The following is a 16,374-nucleotide window of genomic DNA, read 5'->3' on the forward strand; positions in this document are numbered from 1 at the left end:
CTGCACACGGGACCTCGGTTTATCGTCTCATCCGAATGACTAGCGTCCAGACCACCACTCAAGGTCGAGTGGAGAGGGAGAAATTATCGGCGGCTGAGCCGTGATTCGAACCAGCGCGCTCAGATTCTCTCGCTTCCTAGGCGGACGCGTTACCTCTAGGCCATCACTCCACCAGTGGATTCGATGTGTGTGTGTGTGTGTGTGTGTGCAACAGAGACGTATACATGTCGACAAACATGGGGGTGACTCCAGTGGCAGACTAGCTGAGGACCGTGAACTGTAAGGAGCACATTGACTAACTGACTGCCGCCTCTATCGTGCGTCCAGCGACGCGTACGCGGGAGCAGATTCTTAGTGGAAGATGTAGTGGATGGACCTTTTGGGTAGACTGCCTCACACGACATTTTACCACGACACATGCCGTGATGCGGCATTATCCTGATAAGGATTGGGACAGACGGAGCTGTCTGCTTGGCAGACTATGCACGCGCAGCTTTCCAGAACCGATAGCGTGATGTGGTGTGTGTGTGTGTGTGTGTGTGTGTGTGTGTGTACTTGGTAATTAGTGCTAGTGCAGTGCTGACAAGTCTGACAAACACACGTGACTGCTGATAATTGTGGTGTATTCGTGTTATCTCTACAGACCCGCTGTGTGTGTGTGTGTGTTTTTGTGTATGTTAGTGTGTGTGTGTGTGTGTGTGTGTGTGTGTGTGTGTGTGTGTATTCGTGTTATCTCTACAGAACCTCTGTGTGTGTGTGTGTGTGTGTGTGTGTGTGTGTGTGTGTGTGTGCGTGCGTGCGTGCTCGCGTGTGTGTGTCACTGTGTGTGTGTGTGTTCTGCTGGCGCATCTGCACTGATTTCAATGGCATTAACTCCCGCGCCGTTCATTCCCAGTCCCCTGCACGCACACAGCCACACCCCGGGGTCAGTCTGTCGCAGTCCCAGACTTCGGCAGTCCCGCAGAGCTGTCGTCACCAGCTGTGTGCTGTCTTGGTACTTGTGGCTGGATTGTCTGCCCCTCATGACCTCTGTTGTTCCCCCACCCCCTCACCACAGCTTTCATCACCCCCACCATCCCTCTTGTTGGTTCTTCTGCTTCTTCTTCTCCTCCTCCACCACCTCTTCCTTCTCCACCTCCTCTTCCTCCTCTCCGTCCTCTTCTTACTCCTCCTCTTCCTCCTCCTCCTTCTGCATCTCCTCTTCCTCCTCTCCCTCCTCCTCTGACTCCTTCTCATCCTCCTTTTATTATATTCTTTATCTCCTCCTTCCTCCTCTCCCCCTCCTTCTCCACCTCTTCTTTTTCTTCTTCTCCTCCTCCTCCTTCTTTTCTTCTTTGTTCGCGGGCTGCAACTCCTACGTTCACTCGTATACATATGTACGAGTGGGTTTTTACATGCCTGACAGTTTTTATCCCACCATGTAGACAGCCATACTCCTGTTTTCGGAGGTGTGCATGCTGGGAGTGGGAGTGTTCTTTGTTTCCGAAAGCTGACGTGGATTATCGGATCTCCAGTGTGCTCCTCCTGCATTTGTTGTTCAGCGTGACTGTACACAGTGTAAGTAAGGGGGTTCGGGCACAAAGCCGGTCTGTCCGTGGCGTCTGTTGGCCTGGGGGATCAGGGAGACCCGCCACTCTTAAACCCGCCAGGCGCCGGAACCGGAAATAGAACCCAGGACTCGGATAGAAAGTCTGACGCTTTTGACCACCCGGCTGTTGCACCTATCCACCACCCCAATCCCCCCCTCCCCTCCCCCCTCCAGCCCTCCACATCTCCATGAACGCAGCCTGTTGTTCTCCAGGGATGGGTTGCATGAGCGATAATGCTGGTATTGCATCGCTTTTATGTGGAGCGATATCCGGTAGAGATGCTGTTCAAAGCGTCCAACACGATCCAGTTAAAAGCAGACATGACATAAGTGTCATAAAAGGCGTCGCCAAAAACATTCAATTTTCCCCGAAGTCAGAGCTAGTTTTATAAACTGAGGAACGTTATTGAAGACGTAAAGACATCATAAAAGCTCTCCGTCACCGAAAGCATCCAGTTTCCCTTAGTCAGCGCCATTTCCCACAGACATGGGAACATTCTTAGTAAGGCAGACTTATCACTGCTAATTTCGCTCGTGGAACCCAACACAGTCCCTGGGCCGGGGAGCTGGCTGCATGCAAGACATCCCCCATTCAGCCATGTTGATGGGAACAGTTCACCTTTGGCCTTCGAAGACCCCTTCCCGCGATGCATTCATGCTATGTATACGTATACATTGCGCACACCCCCCGCGATTTGTGCAGCGTGATTGCGTTGCCGCCAGGGAGCAACACCTGATCTTTGACGTTCTGTTATTCCAGCCCCGCACGCACACACCCCCAAACAAAGCGAGGAACAGAAGTTAGAGGGTGGAAGGAGGGAGAGGGCAGGGGGAAGGGAAGGATATATATGAAAACAACAACCACACAACAACACGGAAATAAGATGACTGGTGGAGTGTCCTGTGATGAACATTGGTTCAGTATTGTACAGGGAGAAAGGGGATGATGGAAAGAAGGGGGCGGTCGGACAGACAGCTGACGGGCGCAATAGCGGAGTGGTTCAAGCGTTGGACTTTCAATCTAGGGTCCCGGGTTCGAATCACGGTGACGGCGCCTGGTGGGTAAGGGGTGGAGATTTTTACGATTTCCCATGTCAACATATGTGCAGACCTGCTAGTGCCTGTACCCATTTCGTGTGTATATGCAAGCAGAAGATCAAATACGCACGTTAAAGATCCTGTAATCCATGTCAGCGTTCGGTGGGTTATGGAAACAAGAACATTCCCAGCATTGCACACCCCCGAAAGCGGAGTATTGATGCCTATATGGCGGGGTAAAAACGGTCATACACGTAAAAGCCCACTTGTGTGCATACGAGTGAACGTGGGAGTTGCAGCCCACGAACGCAGAAGAAGAAGAAAGACAGACAGCTCTTAGCCGTTTTCTGTCTGTGTTAGAAAGAAGGTTCAGGTCCTGTGTGAAATTCCTTCCGGAGTTAACTGATGTCAGAAATGCAGTGCACGCGACGCATGCGATGCGGTTTGGCTGAGAGGGGAGAGAGAGAGAGGCGATGGGGAGTGTTTGGAGGAGGGGGGGGGACAGGATGATCACACGAGACATGCTGGAAGGAGGAGGGAGGAAAGGAGAGAGTGGAGGGGGGGGGAGGGAAAGGTACGAGGAAAGACGGAAGCAAAACCGAGTGGTCATCCGTGAACGCGTAGAAGTATTCGTGTACAGTTAGGCCGGCAAGCCGTCATGAACGTTGGTACAAGATAGAGTGGCAGATCCGAGATGAATAAATATGTATCCCCACCCCCCCCCCCCCACCCCCACCCCCCTTTTTTTTTCGTTTTTGTTTGTTTGTTTGTTTTCTTTTCTTTTTTCTCGGCGTGATTGGGTTTGTATTGTTCAGAGAGCTGTCTGGCGATCTGAATGGTTTCGTTCCATGCAGTAGAAGAGACCAGGTCCACAGCATTGGTTGGTGCGGAATCCCTCCTTGCCTTGGAAATGCAGTGTGTGCGTAGTTGTTTTGCTGTCGGCAGAGAGAGAGAGAGAGAGAGAGAGAGAGAGAGCATGGGTATGGATGCAGGAGAGTGGGGGGAGGAGGAGGGGGAGGCACAGGCTGGAACTGCAGGCAGCATTCATTCAATCAGCGCGATGGGGACAACGTTTGATCTTTGACATCCACTTCTTCCAGCGTGGCATTCGCCTCACCACTTTTTTTTTTCTTTCGTTTTTTTTCTTTTTCTTCTTCTTCTTTTTCTTTTCTTTTCTTTTTTTTCTCCACATCTGTTTGCTCCACTAAGAGCAATCCACGAACAGATTTACTTGTGAATATGTGGGAGCTAAGCTGTACCGTTTACTAGTGCTTGTGTTGGAGAGAGATGGGTTGAAATGGTCTGTGTGGGGGGAACCCTCTTTTAAGTAAGTGTTAGAAATACAGTGTAAGCATGCTTTGTTGTTGTACTGTCGGAAGAGAGAGCGTGGATGTGAACAGAGAGGGAAGCACAGTGTGGAACTGCAGAGGTGTTCTGTCAGCGCCATGGGGACAGGGATTGATGTTTGACGTTCACTTCTTCCATCGGCAGCATACCCCCCCCCCCCCCTCTCTCTCTCTCTCTCTCTCTCTCTCTCGCTCGCTCGCTCTCTCCCTCACACATGCACACACTCTCTGTGTCTGTGGGGGGAACCCTCTTTTAAGTGTTAGAAAGACAGTGTAAGCATGCTTTGTTGTTGTAGTGTCGGAAGAGAGAGCGTGGATGTGAACAGAGAGGGAGGCACAGTGTGGAACTGCAGAGGTGTTCTGTCAGCGCCATGGGGACAGGGATTGATGTTTGACGTTCACTTCTTCCATCGGCAGCATACCTCTCTCTCTCTCTCTCTCACACACACACACACACACACACACACACACACACACACACTCTCTCTCTCCCTCTCTCTCTTCCCTCTCTCTCTCTTTCCCTCTCTCTCTTTCCCTCTCTCCCCTCACTCTTTCCCCCTCTCTCTCCTCTCTCCCTCTCTCTCCCCTCTCTCTCTCCCCCCCTCTCTCTCTCTTTCCTCTATCTCTCTCCCTCTCTCTCTCCCCCTCTCTCCCTCTCTCTCTTCCCCCCCCCCTCTCTCTCCCCTCTCTCCCCCCTCTCTCTCTCTCCCCCCTCTCTCTCTCTTTCCCCCTCTCTCCTTCTCTATCTCTCTTCCTCTTTCTCTCCCCCTCTCTCTCTTTTCCTCTCCCTCTCTTTCCCCCCTCTCTCTCTCCCCTCTCTCTCTTCCCTCTCTCTCTCTTTCCCTCTCTCTCTTCCCCCCTGCCTCTCTCTCTCAATCTCTTTCTCACACACACACACACACTCTCTCTCTGTCTCTCTCTCTTCAGGCTGTTGACTTCACAAGGCCCTGGCTGTCCATGGGCAGATTTTACAAACACGCGGGGGAGCAATCAGTAAGCTGTACGGTTCACTGTGTGTGTTGGAGAGAGATCGGTTCGGATGGTTTGTGTGACGAGCAACCCTCCTCCTTTACTTGGCGTTGGGAACCGCAGTGCATGCGTCCCTTGTTGTTTTGCTGTGGGAAGAGAGAGAGCGAGGTTGTGAAACAGAGGAGAGGGAGGGAGGCTCAGTATGGAACTGCAGCTGTATTCTGTCAGCGCCATGGGCTGAACAATTGATCTTTGACGCGCCCACTTCTACCGTCGGCAGTATCATCTCTCCTCCCCCCCATCTCTCTCTGTCTCTCTATCACTCTTTCTGTCTGTCTCTGTCTCTCTCTCTCTCTCTCTCTCTCTCTCTCTCGCACACACATACACATGCACACATACACACACAAACACACACACACACACACACACACACACACACACACGCACGCACACACTTTTTCTCATTCTCTTTTTCTCTCTCTCTCTCCCTCTGTCATTCTCCCTCTCTCATTATCTACCTCTCTCTCTCTCCCTCTCTCTCTCATTCTTTCTCTCCCCCACTCTCTCTCCCACTGTCTCCTCCCTCTCTCTCCCTCTCTGTCTCTCTCTCCCCCTCAGTCTCTCTGTCCCCCTCTCCCTCTCTCCCTTTCTTTCTCTCCCTCTCTTTCTCTCTGCCCCCCCTCACCCCCTCTCTCTCCCCCCAACCTCTCTCTCAGTCTGGTGACTCCACAAGGGGCAGTCCACAGACAAGTTTGCGTATCTGTGGACAACAGTCGGGCAAGCTGAACTGCTTTCTGTTGTTGTGTGTGTTGGAGAGAGCATTCTGGATCCTTTGTGCAGGAACCCCTGCTTAGCTTGACTTGTGTCAGAAATGCAATGCACGCATGCGTTGCGTTGCGGTTTGTTTAGCTGTGGGGAGAGATGAGAGAGAGTGTGGAGGGGGGTTGCAGGGAGGAGGGAGGGAGGGAGTAGTTGGAAGGTGGAGGAGTGGAAGGAAAGAGGAGGTGGGGTGGGGTGGAGGGGGGTGGGGGAATAGAAGGGGACGGGAGGGGAGGGTGCGAGAAAGATCGACGTAAAGCCATCAAAGGTCCGCTCATTAGCTCATTACGAGCATTGGTGCTGAGAGACTCTGTGTGTGTGTGTGTGTGTGTGTGTGTGTGTGTGTGTGTGATAGATAGATAGATAGATAGGGAGAGAGAGAGAGAACTCTCAGCTCCCAGCGAACTCAGGATTATTGCTAAGTCTTTTTTTTTATGTCCTTGACAGTAGGGTGGAAAAAGAACAGCACAAAGAGAGAGAGGGGGGAGGCTCAAAGCTAATCCATGCAGTCACTACTGTAGTTAAAAAAAAAAAAATTAAAAAAGAAGAAGAAAAAGACATAATGCTCTTAGACGTCAGACTTAATTACGAAGAACAGACAGGTCTCTGTTGTCTAATTGATTGTTCACATCGCACGATAAGGTATGGACATGGCGCTTTTTTTTTCTTTTTCTTTTTTCTTTTTTTTGTTTTTTTTTTTTTGCTTTTTTTAAAATCTATTATTTATTCACCTTTTTTTCTTTCTTTAAAAAAAAATATATTTATCTATTATTTATTCACTTTTTTTCCCTCAAGGCCTGACTAAGCGCGTTGGGTTACGCTGCTGGTCAGGCATCTGCTTGGCAGATGTGGTGTAGCGTATATGGATTTGTCCGAACGCAGTGACGCCTCCTTGAGCTACTGAAACTGAAACTGAAAGCTAACAGCAGATACACTAGACGGGAATTGTGGTAACAGGTCTGACTGCTATCAGCACACTGTCCGCTCTGCGCTGTCTGAGGGGAATGTCGTATCGCACGATTTAACTATTGAGTTGTGTTTCCGTGTTGTGCGAGTCCGCGTTGCAGCTAATTTATTTGTGCCAACGACGTTGTTGGAAGGTTTTCTGCTGAATTAACTGAAAAGGTTGGGTTTTGTTGTTGTTGTTGTTTTTGTTGTTTTTCTTCTTCTTCTTCTTCTTCTGTGACACGTGTTCGAATTGCCGTTGCAACCTGTGTATGATACTTTGCACAACGTTTTCGAATTCTTTTATCTTCTTTTACTCTTTCAAGTTAAAGTAACTTTTGCCCTCTGTCTGTCTCCCCCTGCCCCTTATGTCTGTCTGTCTCTGTCTCTCTCTCTCTCTCTCTCTCTCTTTATAAATTCTTTTGAGCGGCCCGAATCTTGCAAGGAAAGAGTATAAACATTAACCGTGAACGTTTTTTTGTTAGAAAAAGTATAGTGATGTACATAATTTATGCTTGTGTACTGATATATATATATATAATTTTATGTTTATGAACTGAGCGAAAGCGCCTCCCACCTCCCCCCCCACCCTCCCCATCCCCCCCTCCCCCTCCCCTACACCCTCCATCTCTCCCTCCTTCCCCACTACCCCCCCCCACCCCCCCACCTCCTACTCCCCAAGTCTGCCGTTTTAAAACCCGTTGAAAGACCTTTAAAGATCAAAGGTAGCACAGCGTCAAGTCTGTCTGTTTCTTCGAAGGCCTGCAAAACCTCTCCCACAGTTGAAAAAAAAAAAAAAAAAAAAAGCTAAAGAAATCAGTCAGTGAGAGACTCGCTCACATAGGATAGAATTAGGAATTAGGAGAAGAGAGGAGAGTATGCGACGATACGTGAGAGCAAAGTACGGCGCGATTGATAGTAATTATAATGATTATCATAATTAGGATAAGGGGGTAGACGGGCGCAATAGTCGAGCGGTTTTAAAAACGTTGGACTTTCAATCGGAGGGTCCCAGGTTCGAATCTCGGTAACGGGGCTTGGTGGGTACAGGGTAGTAGAATTTTCACATCTCCCAGGTCAACATGTGCAGACATGCTAGTGCCTTTGTGTGTATACTTTTCGCACGCACAAGATAAAACATGCTTGTTAAAGATCCTGTAATCCATGTCAGTTTTTGGTGGGTTATGGAAACAAGAATATACCCAACATGCACACCCCCGAAATGAATGACACAGAATACGACACTGTGTGTGTGTGCTTATCGCATGCGATCTTTCTTGTCCAACCTTCCTCATGCGATTGTGTGTGTGTGTGTGTGTGTGTGTGTGTGGCATTTGGCCTTTCTGTCAAGGGGGCGTTTTATTTATTGATTTATTTTTAATATATATTTTTTTTAAATGACGGAAACCGTGCAAAACCGAAAATGATGAGTCTGCAGACTTGTTCTTGTCTTTGGCTCCTTAGTTGTAGGCGGGGAACGTGGGAGGGGACGCTCTTGTTCTGTCTGTATTGTGCAACAACTGTTTTGTGTTGTTGTTGTTGTGTGGCGCATTTGGCCATTCTCTCAAGGGGGTGCTTAATATTTAAAACAGCCAGACACACAGAGAGAGAATTAGCCTGCAGACTTGGCGGTGTCAGTGGCTTATTTGGGGGGAGGAGTGGGGGCAGAAAGTGGGAAGAGGGGGGGGGGGGGGCATTCTTGTCGTGTCTGTATTTTGCAACGGTTGTTTTATGTTGTTGTAGTTGTTGTTTTCCCAGTACATAAACACATAATCTGTGTGTGTGTGATGTTTGGGTTTTTTTTCCTCTTTCCTGCGAACGACTGGTGTAATACTAATTACCAGGCGCTCCACAGAAAAGAGATAAGAGAAGTTCATTCGTGTGTAGCACATTAAAAGGGTGAGGGAAGGGGGGGGGGGGGGGGTCGGGGAACATAGAAACGCTGATAAGTTGAGACAGCCAGTTGCGCTGTGTGTGTGTGTGTGTGTGTGTGTGTGTGTGTGACAGACAGAGAGAAGCCGATAGTTTAATATAAATGGCGACGTTCTCACTTTTGAGAGTCATGGGCGGTGGGGATGGACGGACGACCGCGCACGCGCGCGTGTACACACACACACACACACACACACACACCAACCGCCACCCATCTTCGTCCAACCCAAACCCCAACACCAGCCACACCACCCAAGTCCTCTCCCTCCCCCCTCCTCCCCCCTCCCCCCCAACATATCCCCACCCCCCTTCCCCCAACATATCCCCATGTCTGCCACCAGGCCGGACAGCCATCATCAGCGGTGTGCATGCCGGTCACGTCATTACGTCACCACTAGTCAGAGAGACAGGCAGAGACAAGACTCCCCCCTCACCCACTCACCACCCCACCCCCCACCGCTCCCCAACCCCCTTCCATCCCCTCCCGGACTCTTCTGTTTCGGGAGGACTTGGAACTACAGAAGGCTGGAACCACTGGTAGTGTGTAGGGTTGGGGGGAGGGGGGTAGGGGGGGGGGTCGGGGTGGTGGAAAGGAAGTCAATCCTGCCAACTGTTTGTATGGTAATAGCTCTCCATCCTCTCTGTCTGTCTGTCTGTCTGTCTGTCTGTCTCTCTCTCTCTCTCTCTCTCTCTCTCCTCTCCACTCCGATATTTTCTCCCTTCTCCCTTCCCCCACCCCTATCCTATCCCCCACCTGTCTGATCACACACACACACACACACACACCCCTCCTTACCAACTGCTTGTGAAGAGAGGGCAGTGCATGCCCACACCACACAACAGCGCGAAGTGAAGGGCACGACTCTTTCTTTCTTGCTGGCGATCTTTCTATTTCTTTTTTTCTTTTTTTTTCTTGTTTGTTTGATTCTTTCTATCGTTCATTTGTTTGTTTTATTGTTGTCTTTTGTTTCTCACTTTTTTTTTTCTTTTCTTTTCTTTTTTCCTTCTCGTTTTTTCTCTCCGTTTCTCTCTCTCCGTCTCTCTCTCTCTCTCTCTCTCTCTCTCTCTCTCTCTCTCTCTCTCTCTCTCTCTCTCTCTCTCTCCGTTTCTCTCTCTCTCTCTCTCTCTCTCTCTCTCTCTCTGTCTGTCTCCTTCTTTACTTTTGCTCTCTCTATCTGCCTTTCCCTCTCTTTATCTTTCTTCTGTCTCTCTCTCTCTCTCTCTCTCTCTCCCCCCCGCCCCCTCTCTCTCTTTACATTTCTTTTTCTGTCTTTTAGCATCACTCACCAATTTCGATTCGTGGGGTTTTGAGATATATATATATATATATATATATATATATATATATATATATATATATATATATATATATAAGAGAGAGAGAGAGAGAGAGTCTGTTGAGCTTTTCGCCTTTACATTAACTTTTGTTTCGACATGAAACACTGGAACTTGTACAGTGGGTTTAGATGTCGGCACTGTCAGGTGGTTTTCGTTCGTTTGTTTTTGTTGTTGAAACAATTTGAAAGAAGAGAGAGAGAGAGAGGGTATATGATCATGTAGTGTCAAAAGTATTTACATCCATTTTGACAAGGGAGAATTACAAAGATTAAATAAACAATACAACGAAACACACACCGCAGCAACTGGAGACACACACACACACACACAGAGGGGGAGAGAGAGAGAGAGAGAGATCAGAGCAACACCAAAACGATAGGGAAAAAAACAACAAAAACGAGCAGTAGAAAGGTTACGAAGAGCAAGATGCATACATATGCATGCACACCTGTTTCGCTGCCTTCACAACCACCTCCAACTTGACGACTGAACGATATTCTGTGGCAGCTGTCGTCAGCAATTTATTTAATGGACTTGACCCAGTTATTACCTCCCTTCTCCCCCTCCCCCCTCCCCTCCCCTCTTCCTCTTCTGCTGTTTTATCGTTGCCCGTTTGTGTTCTCTCTCTCTCTCTCTCTCTCTCTCTCTCTTCTTTTTCAGTATTTTTGTACAGGAATATGTGTGTGTTATTTCCCCCCTTTCTAATTTATCTCTCATCTAATAACATCATCTTAGATGAACAGACTATAAATAAATAAACGAACGCTCTCACGCCATGATTATACCAGAAAAACAAAAACCCACACCTGTCACGGTGGTGCGCATTCTTTTTCTGTCTCTGGACCTTGCAATTGGAATGAACTTCCTCTTTTGCTTCGCCAAGTCTCTGCACTCAGCTCTTTCAGGTCTGGCCTTAAAACCCACCTCTTTCCATGACAACCTCCTTCCCCGGCCTCTTCTTTGTCTTTCAGTTTCTCAAGTTTAGAGTCATGCATGCGTGTGAATGACTGGTGTGAAAGCGCTTTGATTTGTCTCTGCACAAGATTCAGCGCTGTAATATAAATACTAATTATTATTTTTATTATTATCATCATCATCGTCATCATCATTATTATTATTATTATTGTCATTCTTCTTCCCCCTTTTCTCTTCCTTCTCTTTTTCCACCTCCTCTTACTCCTCGTCCTTCTTCTTAATGTATTTGTTTGGTTTTTTTTGTTTTTTTACATGCATTTATTTATGACTGACAGTGCGGGCCCCAAGGGAGACAACCTGTACGAGTGGGCCTCCACCATCCTGGGACCTAGCGGGTCGGTGTACGAAGGGGGCGTCTTCTTTCTGGACATCAGCTTCTCGCCAGAGTACCCCTTCAAGCCGCCCAAGGTAACCAGCCGTCTGTGGGGCAGTGCCTCTTGTATATAACGATAGTCAGTCGTGTTCGACTATATAACCATCAGAACAGCGGAGGAGGTCACTGGTGTCCTGAATATCTGGGCTAGAATTTGATTATATTATAGTGGAGAGTGTCTTGCCCAGGCTACATCTCCACTCTTTCGGCCAAGAGGGTTTTAGGAAAGTTGGCGTTGGGGGTGGTTCCCAAAAGCAAGCCAACTAGCCCCCCAAGGCTGCAGCACTAAAACCCAGGGCAATTTTGCCTCATGGTTTTGAGAGTGATTGTCCTTCACAAAAGACTAAGCTGTAAATGATTTCCATTGCAATGGAGAAGCAATTGATAAGTGCCTCTTGTAATGACGATCAGGTTAACAGGTTGAAGGGCCCAGAGCTCTTTACGCCTGACATTCGGCAGTGAATTCACATCCACTGTGTCCCAGTCTCGGCATAGGAAGGCGGGGCCCAGTCCTCCCTTTCCCTGTTTAATGATAATCGCATCCATGGTGTCCATTCACACCTGGGTGGAGTGAGGAAGATCGGGAGTTAAGAACGTTTCCCAAGGACACAAACACCGTGCTGAATCAGGACGTTGAACCCTTAATCACTGGTGAACACTGAACCTGAACCCTTAATCACTGGTGAACACTGAACCTGAACCCTCAGTCACTGGTGAACACTGAACCCTCAGTCACTGGTGAACACTGAACCTGAACCCTCAGTCACTGGTGAACACAGAACCCTCAGTCACTGGTGAACACTGAACCCTTAATCACTGGTGAACCCTGAACCTGAACCCTCAGTCACTGGTGAACACTGAACCCTCAGTCACTGGTGAACACTGAACCTGAACCCTCAATCACTGGTGAACACTGAACCCTCAGTCACTGGTGAACCCTGAACCTGAACCCTCAGTCACTGGTGAACCCTGAACCTGAACCCTCAATCACTGGTGAACACTGAACCCTCAGTCACTGGTGAACACTGAACCTGAACCCTCAGTCACTGGTGAACACTGAACCTGAACCCTCAGTCACTGGTGAACACTGAACCTGAACCCTCAATCACTGGTGAACCCTGAACCCTCAATCACTGGTGAACCCTGAACCTGAACCCTCAGTCACTGGTGAACACTGAACCTGAACCCTCAGTCACTGGTGAACACTGAACCTGAACCCTCAATCACTGGTGAAACCTGAACCTGAACCCTCAGTCACTGGTGAACACTGAACCTGAACCCTCAGTCACTGGTGAACCCTGAACCTGAACCCTTAATCACTGGTGAACACTGAACCCTTAATCACTGGTGAACACTAAAGTCCAACGCCTGACAGATTATGCTACGGCGCTTTTCGTATTGATGATGGTGATGATGATAATCTTCCACTTCAGTCAGGTTTTCCTGAAAACCCACTTCTTTACACTAATGTGGAACAGCCCCGCACCATACATTATGTTTTCGTGTACTTCTCGTCTGTGTGTGTGTGTGTGTGTGTGTGTGTGTGTGTGTGATCTAGCAGTCATTGATCGTAAATCATACATTTTATGTGCCTGGGCCGCGTCACCAGAATGTTTGCTGGGCGTCCATAGTGACAGAATGGTTAAGCCATACAGACACTCACTGTGAGAGAGAGGGGGAGATTTTCGATTTGGAATAGTTATTATATATTTCTTATTGTTAACTAATTAAGATTATATTTCCTGTTTCGTTACCTGTTTTTGTTGTTGTTGTTTTTTTGTTTTGCTTTTTTGTTTTGTTTGTTTTGTTTATGTTGTTTTTCCTCGAAAAGTGTTATTCCCATCGTCGGTATTGTAAATTCCTCAGTATGAATTGATCTTTTCATTTTTTAAACTCACGTTGAAATTTTGAAAATTTTAATGCTCTTGTGCATACCCACATGTCCACTGCTCCCCCCCCCCTCAGCTCCCCCCCCACACACACACACCCACCCACCTCACCCCCCACCCCCTCCCCCAACACACACGCACAGATCGGTTCTTTAGGCTTCTCAGCCTAGGGAAGACAAACACTTGGATCAATCAATAATGCCCGCCCGCCCCCTTCCCCCTTCCCCTCTCCCCTCCCCTCCCCTCCCCTCCCCCATTATTTCACCAACTCACTGGCTTCTGTTTGCCCTTTCTTCCACACAAGCTGGTTTTTGTTGTTGTTTTTTTGTTGTTGTTTTTTGTTTGTTTTCTGTTTTGTTTTTGTTTTTTGGGTTTGTTGTTGTTATTGTTGTTTTGTTTTGGGTTTTTTTTGGTTTGTGTTTTTTTTTGGGGGGGTGTTGTTTTTTGTTTGTGTGTTTTGTGTGGACAGTGTTTCAAGGCTTTCTGGTTCTTGAAATGTGCATGCAGCGGTTGGGTTTTTCCATTTAGTTTCTTGCGGCTGTTATTTGGTTTTGTTTTTACTAAGCTGTCATATAATAGACTGATAGAAGAAGATAGGTATACATGTCTGACCAGTCCATTGAGAGGACATACAATTCCATTGACATATCAGAGAAAGTGTTTTCTTTCTTTACAAATTCAAAGACTATTTTGTCTGTGGTCCGTAAATGATTTTCAAGAAGCGCATCTACTACTGTTGTTGCGTTATAACAGTGATGATGATGATGATAATGATAAATGATGATGATGAACACAAAATATCAATGTATGAATGTGTATGATGATATGTATAATGCCCGTAGGGTGTGTTTGCGGCTGGTAAGGTATTAGCCAACCAGACGTGTATCGTATATATGATATGGATCTTCCCGCACGTTGAAAAGCGAAACCATTGAAAGTGAAACTGTCTTGTGTTGTAATGAACTGAAAACCGAAACCGAAAGTGAAAGTTGTTTTGTTGTTGTGCTGCCCCCCCCCCCCCTCCCCCCCCCCCCCCAAAAAAAAGGTGACGTTCAAGACGCGCATCTACCACTGCAACATCAACAGTCAGGGCGCCATCTGCCTGGACATCCTGAAGGAGAACTGGAGCCCCGCGCTCACCATCTCCAAGGTGCTGCTCTCCGTGTGCTCACTGCTCACCGACTGCAACCCCGCGGACCCCCTGGTGTCCAGCATCGCCACCCAGTACGTCAACAACCGGCAGGAGCACGACCGTGTCGCGCGCACCTGGACGCGGCGCTATGCCACGGGGCTGAACAGTTAATGATGTCTCTGGGGGAGAGAGAGAGAGAGTTGGGTGTGTGCGTGTGATTTTCTTCCTTTTGGGGGGAACTTGTAGGTGTGTGTGTGTGTGTGTGTGTGTGTGTGTGCGTGTGTGTGTGTGTGTGTGTGTGATTTTCTTCCTTTTTGGGAAATTGTGTGTGTGTGTGTGTGTGTATGCATGTCACAGTGTGTGTGCATGCATGTGGTTTTCTTCCTTTTGGGAAACTGTGTGTATTGGAGGAGGAGGAGGAGGTGGTGTGTGTGTGTGTGTGTGTGTAGGTTGGGGGGCGGAGTTTACGGAAAGGTGACGCGGCGATACGCGACGGGACTCAAAAGCTAAAATGTTTAGAGAAAGTTCTCTGTCCTTCCTCTCTGGGAAATTGTGTGTGGTGGAGTGTGCGTGTAAAGGGGTGTGTGTGTGGTGGAGTGTGTGTGTAAAGGGGGGTGTGTGTGTGTGGAGGGGGGGGGGGGGGGTGCAGGGCAAGGTTACGCGACACGACAGGTAACAGGTGAGAGAGTCCTGTGTCCTCCTTTGGAACTTGTTTGTGGGTAATGGTGTGTGTGGGGGGGGGGGGGGGGGGGGGTGTAGTGGTGTTGAGAAATGTGACGAAACGCTACACGACGGGACTGTACAGTTCAGGGTTTTAGAGACAGTTCTGTGCCCTTCTTGGGGAAATTGTGTGTGATGGGGTTTGGGGTAGAGGTTGTGGAAGGGGGTGTGGGGGAGTGTCGGGAAAGTGGACGCGACGCTACGCGACTTAACAGCTAAAAAGTTTGAAGATTGTTCAGCGCCCTCCTTCTTTTGGAAATTGTGGGAGGGGTGGAGGGTGTAGGGGGAAGGTGTGGGTGGTGGGGAGGCTCGGGTGTGGATGGGTGTTTGTTGTGGGGTGGGATGAGGAAGGGGGAGGGGTAGGGAGTGGGGTGGATGGATGTGTGGATTCAGCGGAGAAGCTTGGGTGTTTGCCTGTGTGTGTGTGTGTGTGTGTGTGTGTGTGTGTGTGAGACAAAGAGAAAGAGAGGAACAAGTGGAACTTTGATGAAAGTCTTTTTGTCCAGAGAAAGGATGATGATAGTGATGATGATTATCAGCATCCAAGAAAAAACAAAAACAAAAAAAATATATATTTGACAGAGAGACTTGATGTTGATGTAAACAAAAACAAAAACAAAAAAAAACAAAAAAAAGAAGAAAAAAAACCAGAAAAAGTCATTTCCCTTACCAGAGACAGTGAAACGTGAAACAGACTTTCTACCACCACGTTTTCAGCAACATGGAGACTTTGTGAGCTGAGGAAGAAAGGCGTTGTGGATGGATTCCTTACTCATCATTCAGTGTGTGTGCATGCGTGTGCACACGTGTGTGTATGTGTTTGTGTGCGTGTGGGTATATGTGTGTGTTTTTGTGTGTGTGTGTGTATGTGTGTGTGTCCGTGCGTGTGTGTGTGTGTGTGTGAAGAAACCTACTCTTTGGCTGTTCTGGGATTAGCCAACTGCAAGTCGTATGACATTTGGTGCATGTGCGCATGTGTGTGTGTGTTGTGTTGTGTGTGTGAAGAAACACACTGTATTCTTTGTATGTTTTCCTATTTACCAAAGTTCTACAAGGCGTTCGTCAGGGGTTGGAGAAACGAGTGGCACTGACCTGAACTCAGGACTTTTGCTATCTTTTGTTGCTGCTCTTTTTTTTTCTTTTTTTCCCCCATCATTGAATTGGGTATTTGTTTTTGTGTGTCTTTGGATTTATGCTTCTGGAACTTAAAAACAAAACAAAAACAACAACAATAAAAGTATGGAGCGCTTGTGTGTGTGTGTGTGTGTGTGGACTCGTTTGTGGATCTTTGCTTGTGGAACTCTTTGTTA

At 48.0% G+C, this 16,374-nt stretch overlaps 1 protein-coding gene across 2 annotated transcripts in view; it reads left to right on the plus strand.

The window, feature by feature from the left end:
- The window catches only part of LOC143292145 (ubiquitin-conjugating enzyme E2 E1-like), a 46,197-nt gene extending 31,296 nt beyond the window's left edge, over positions 1-14,901 (plus strand). For both annotated transcript variants that reach the window (XM_076602332.1, XM_076602333.1), the window contains 2 exons: positions 11,226-11,358; positions 14,258-14,901. In XM_076602332.1, the coding sequence (XP_076458447.1) occupies positions 11,226-11,358; positions 14,258-14,515 (391 nt within the window). In that variant the 3' untranslated portion in view covers positions 14,516-14,901. The remainder of the gene's footprint in view (positions 1-11,225; positions 11,359-14,257) is intronic.
- The last annotated feature ends 1,473 nt before the right edge of the window (positions 14,902-16,374 follow it).

Source organism: Babylonia areolata, chromosome 18, assembly GCF_041734735.1.
Source record: "Babylonia areolata isolate BAREFJ2019XMU chromosome 18, ASM4173473v1, whole genome shotgun sequence".
NCBI lineage: Eukaryota > Metazoa > Mollusca > Gastropoda > Neogastropoda > Buccinidae > Babylonia > Babylonia areolata.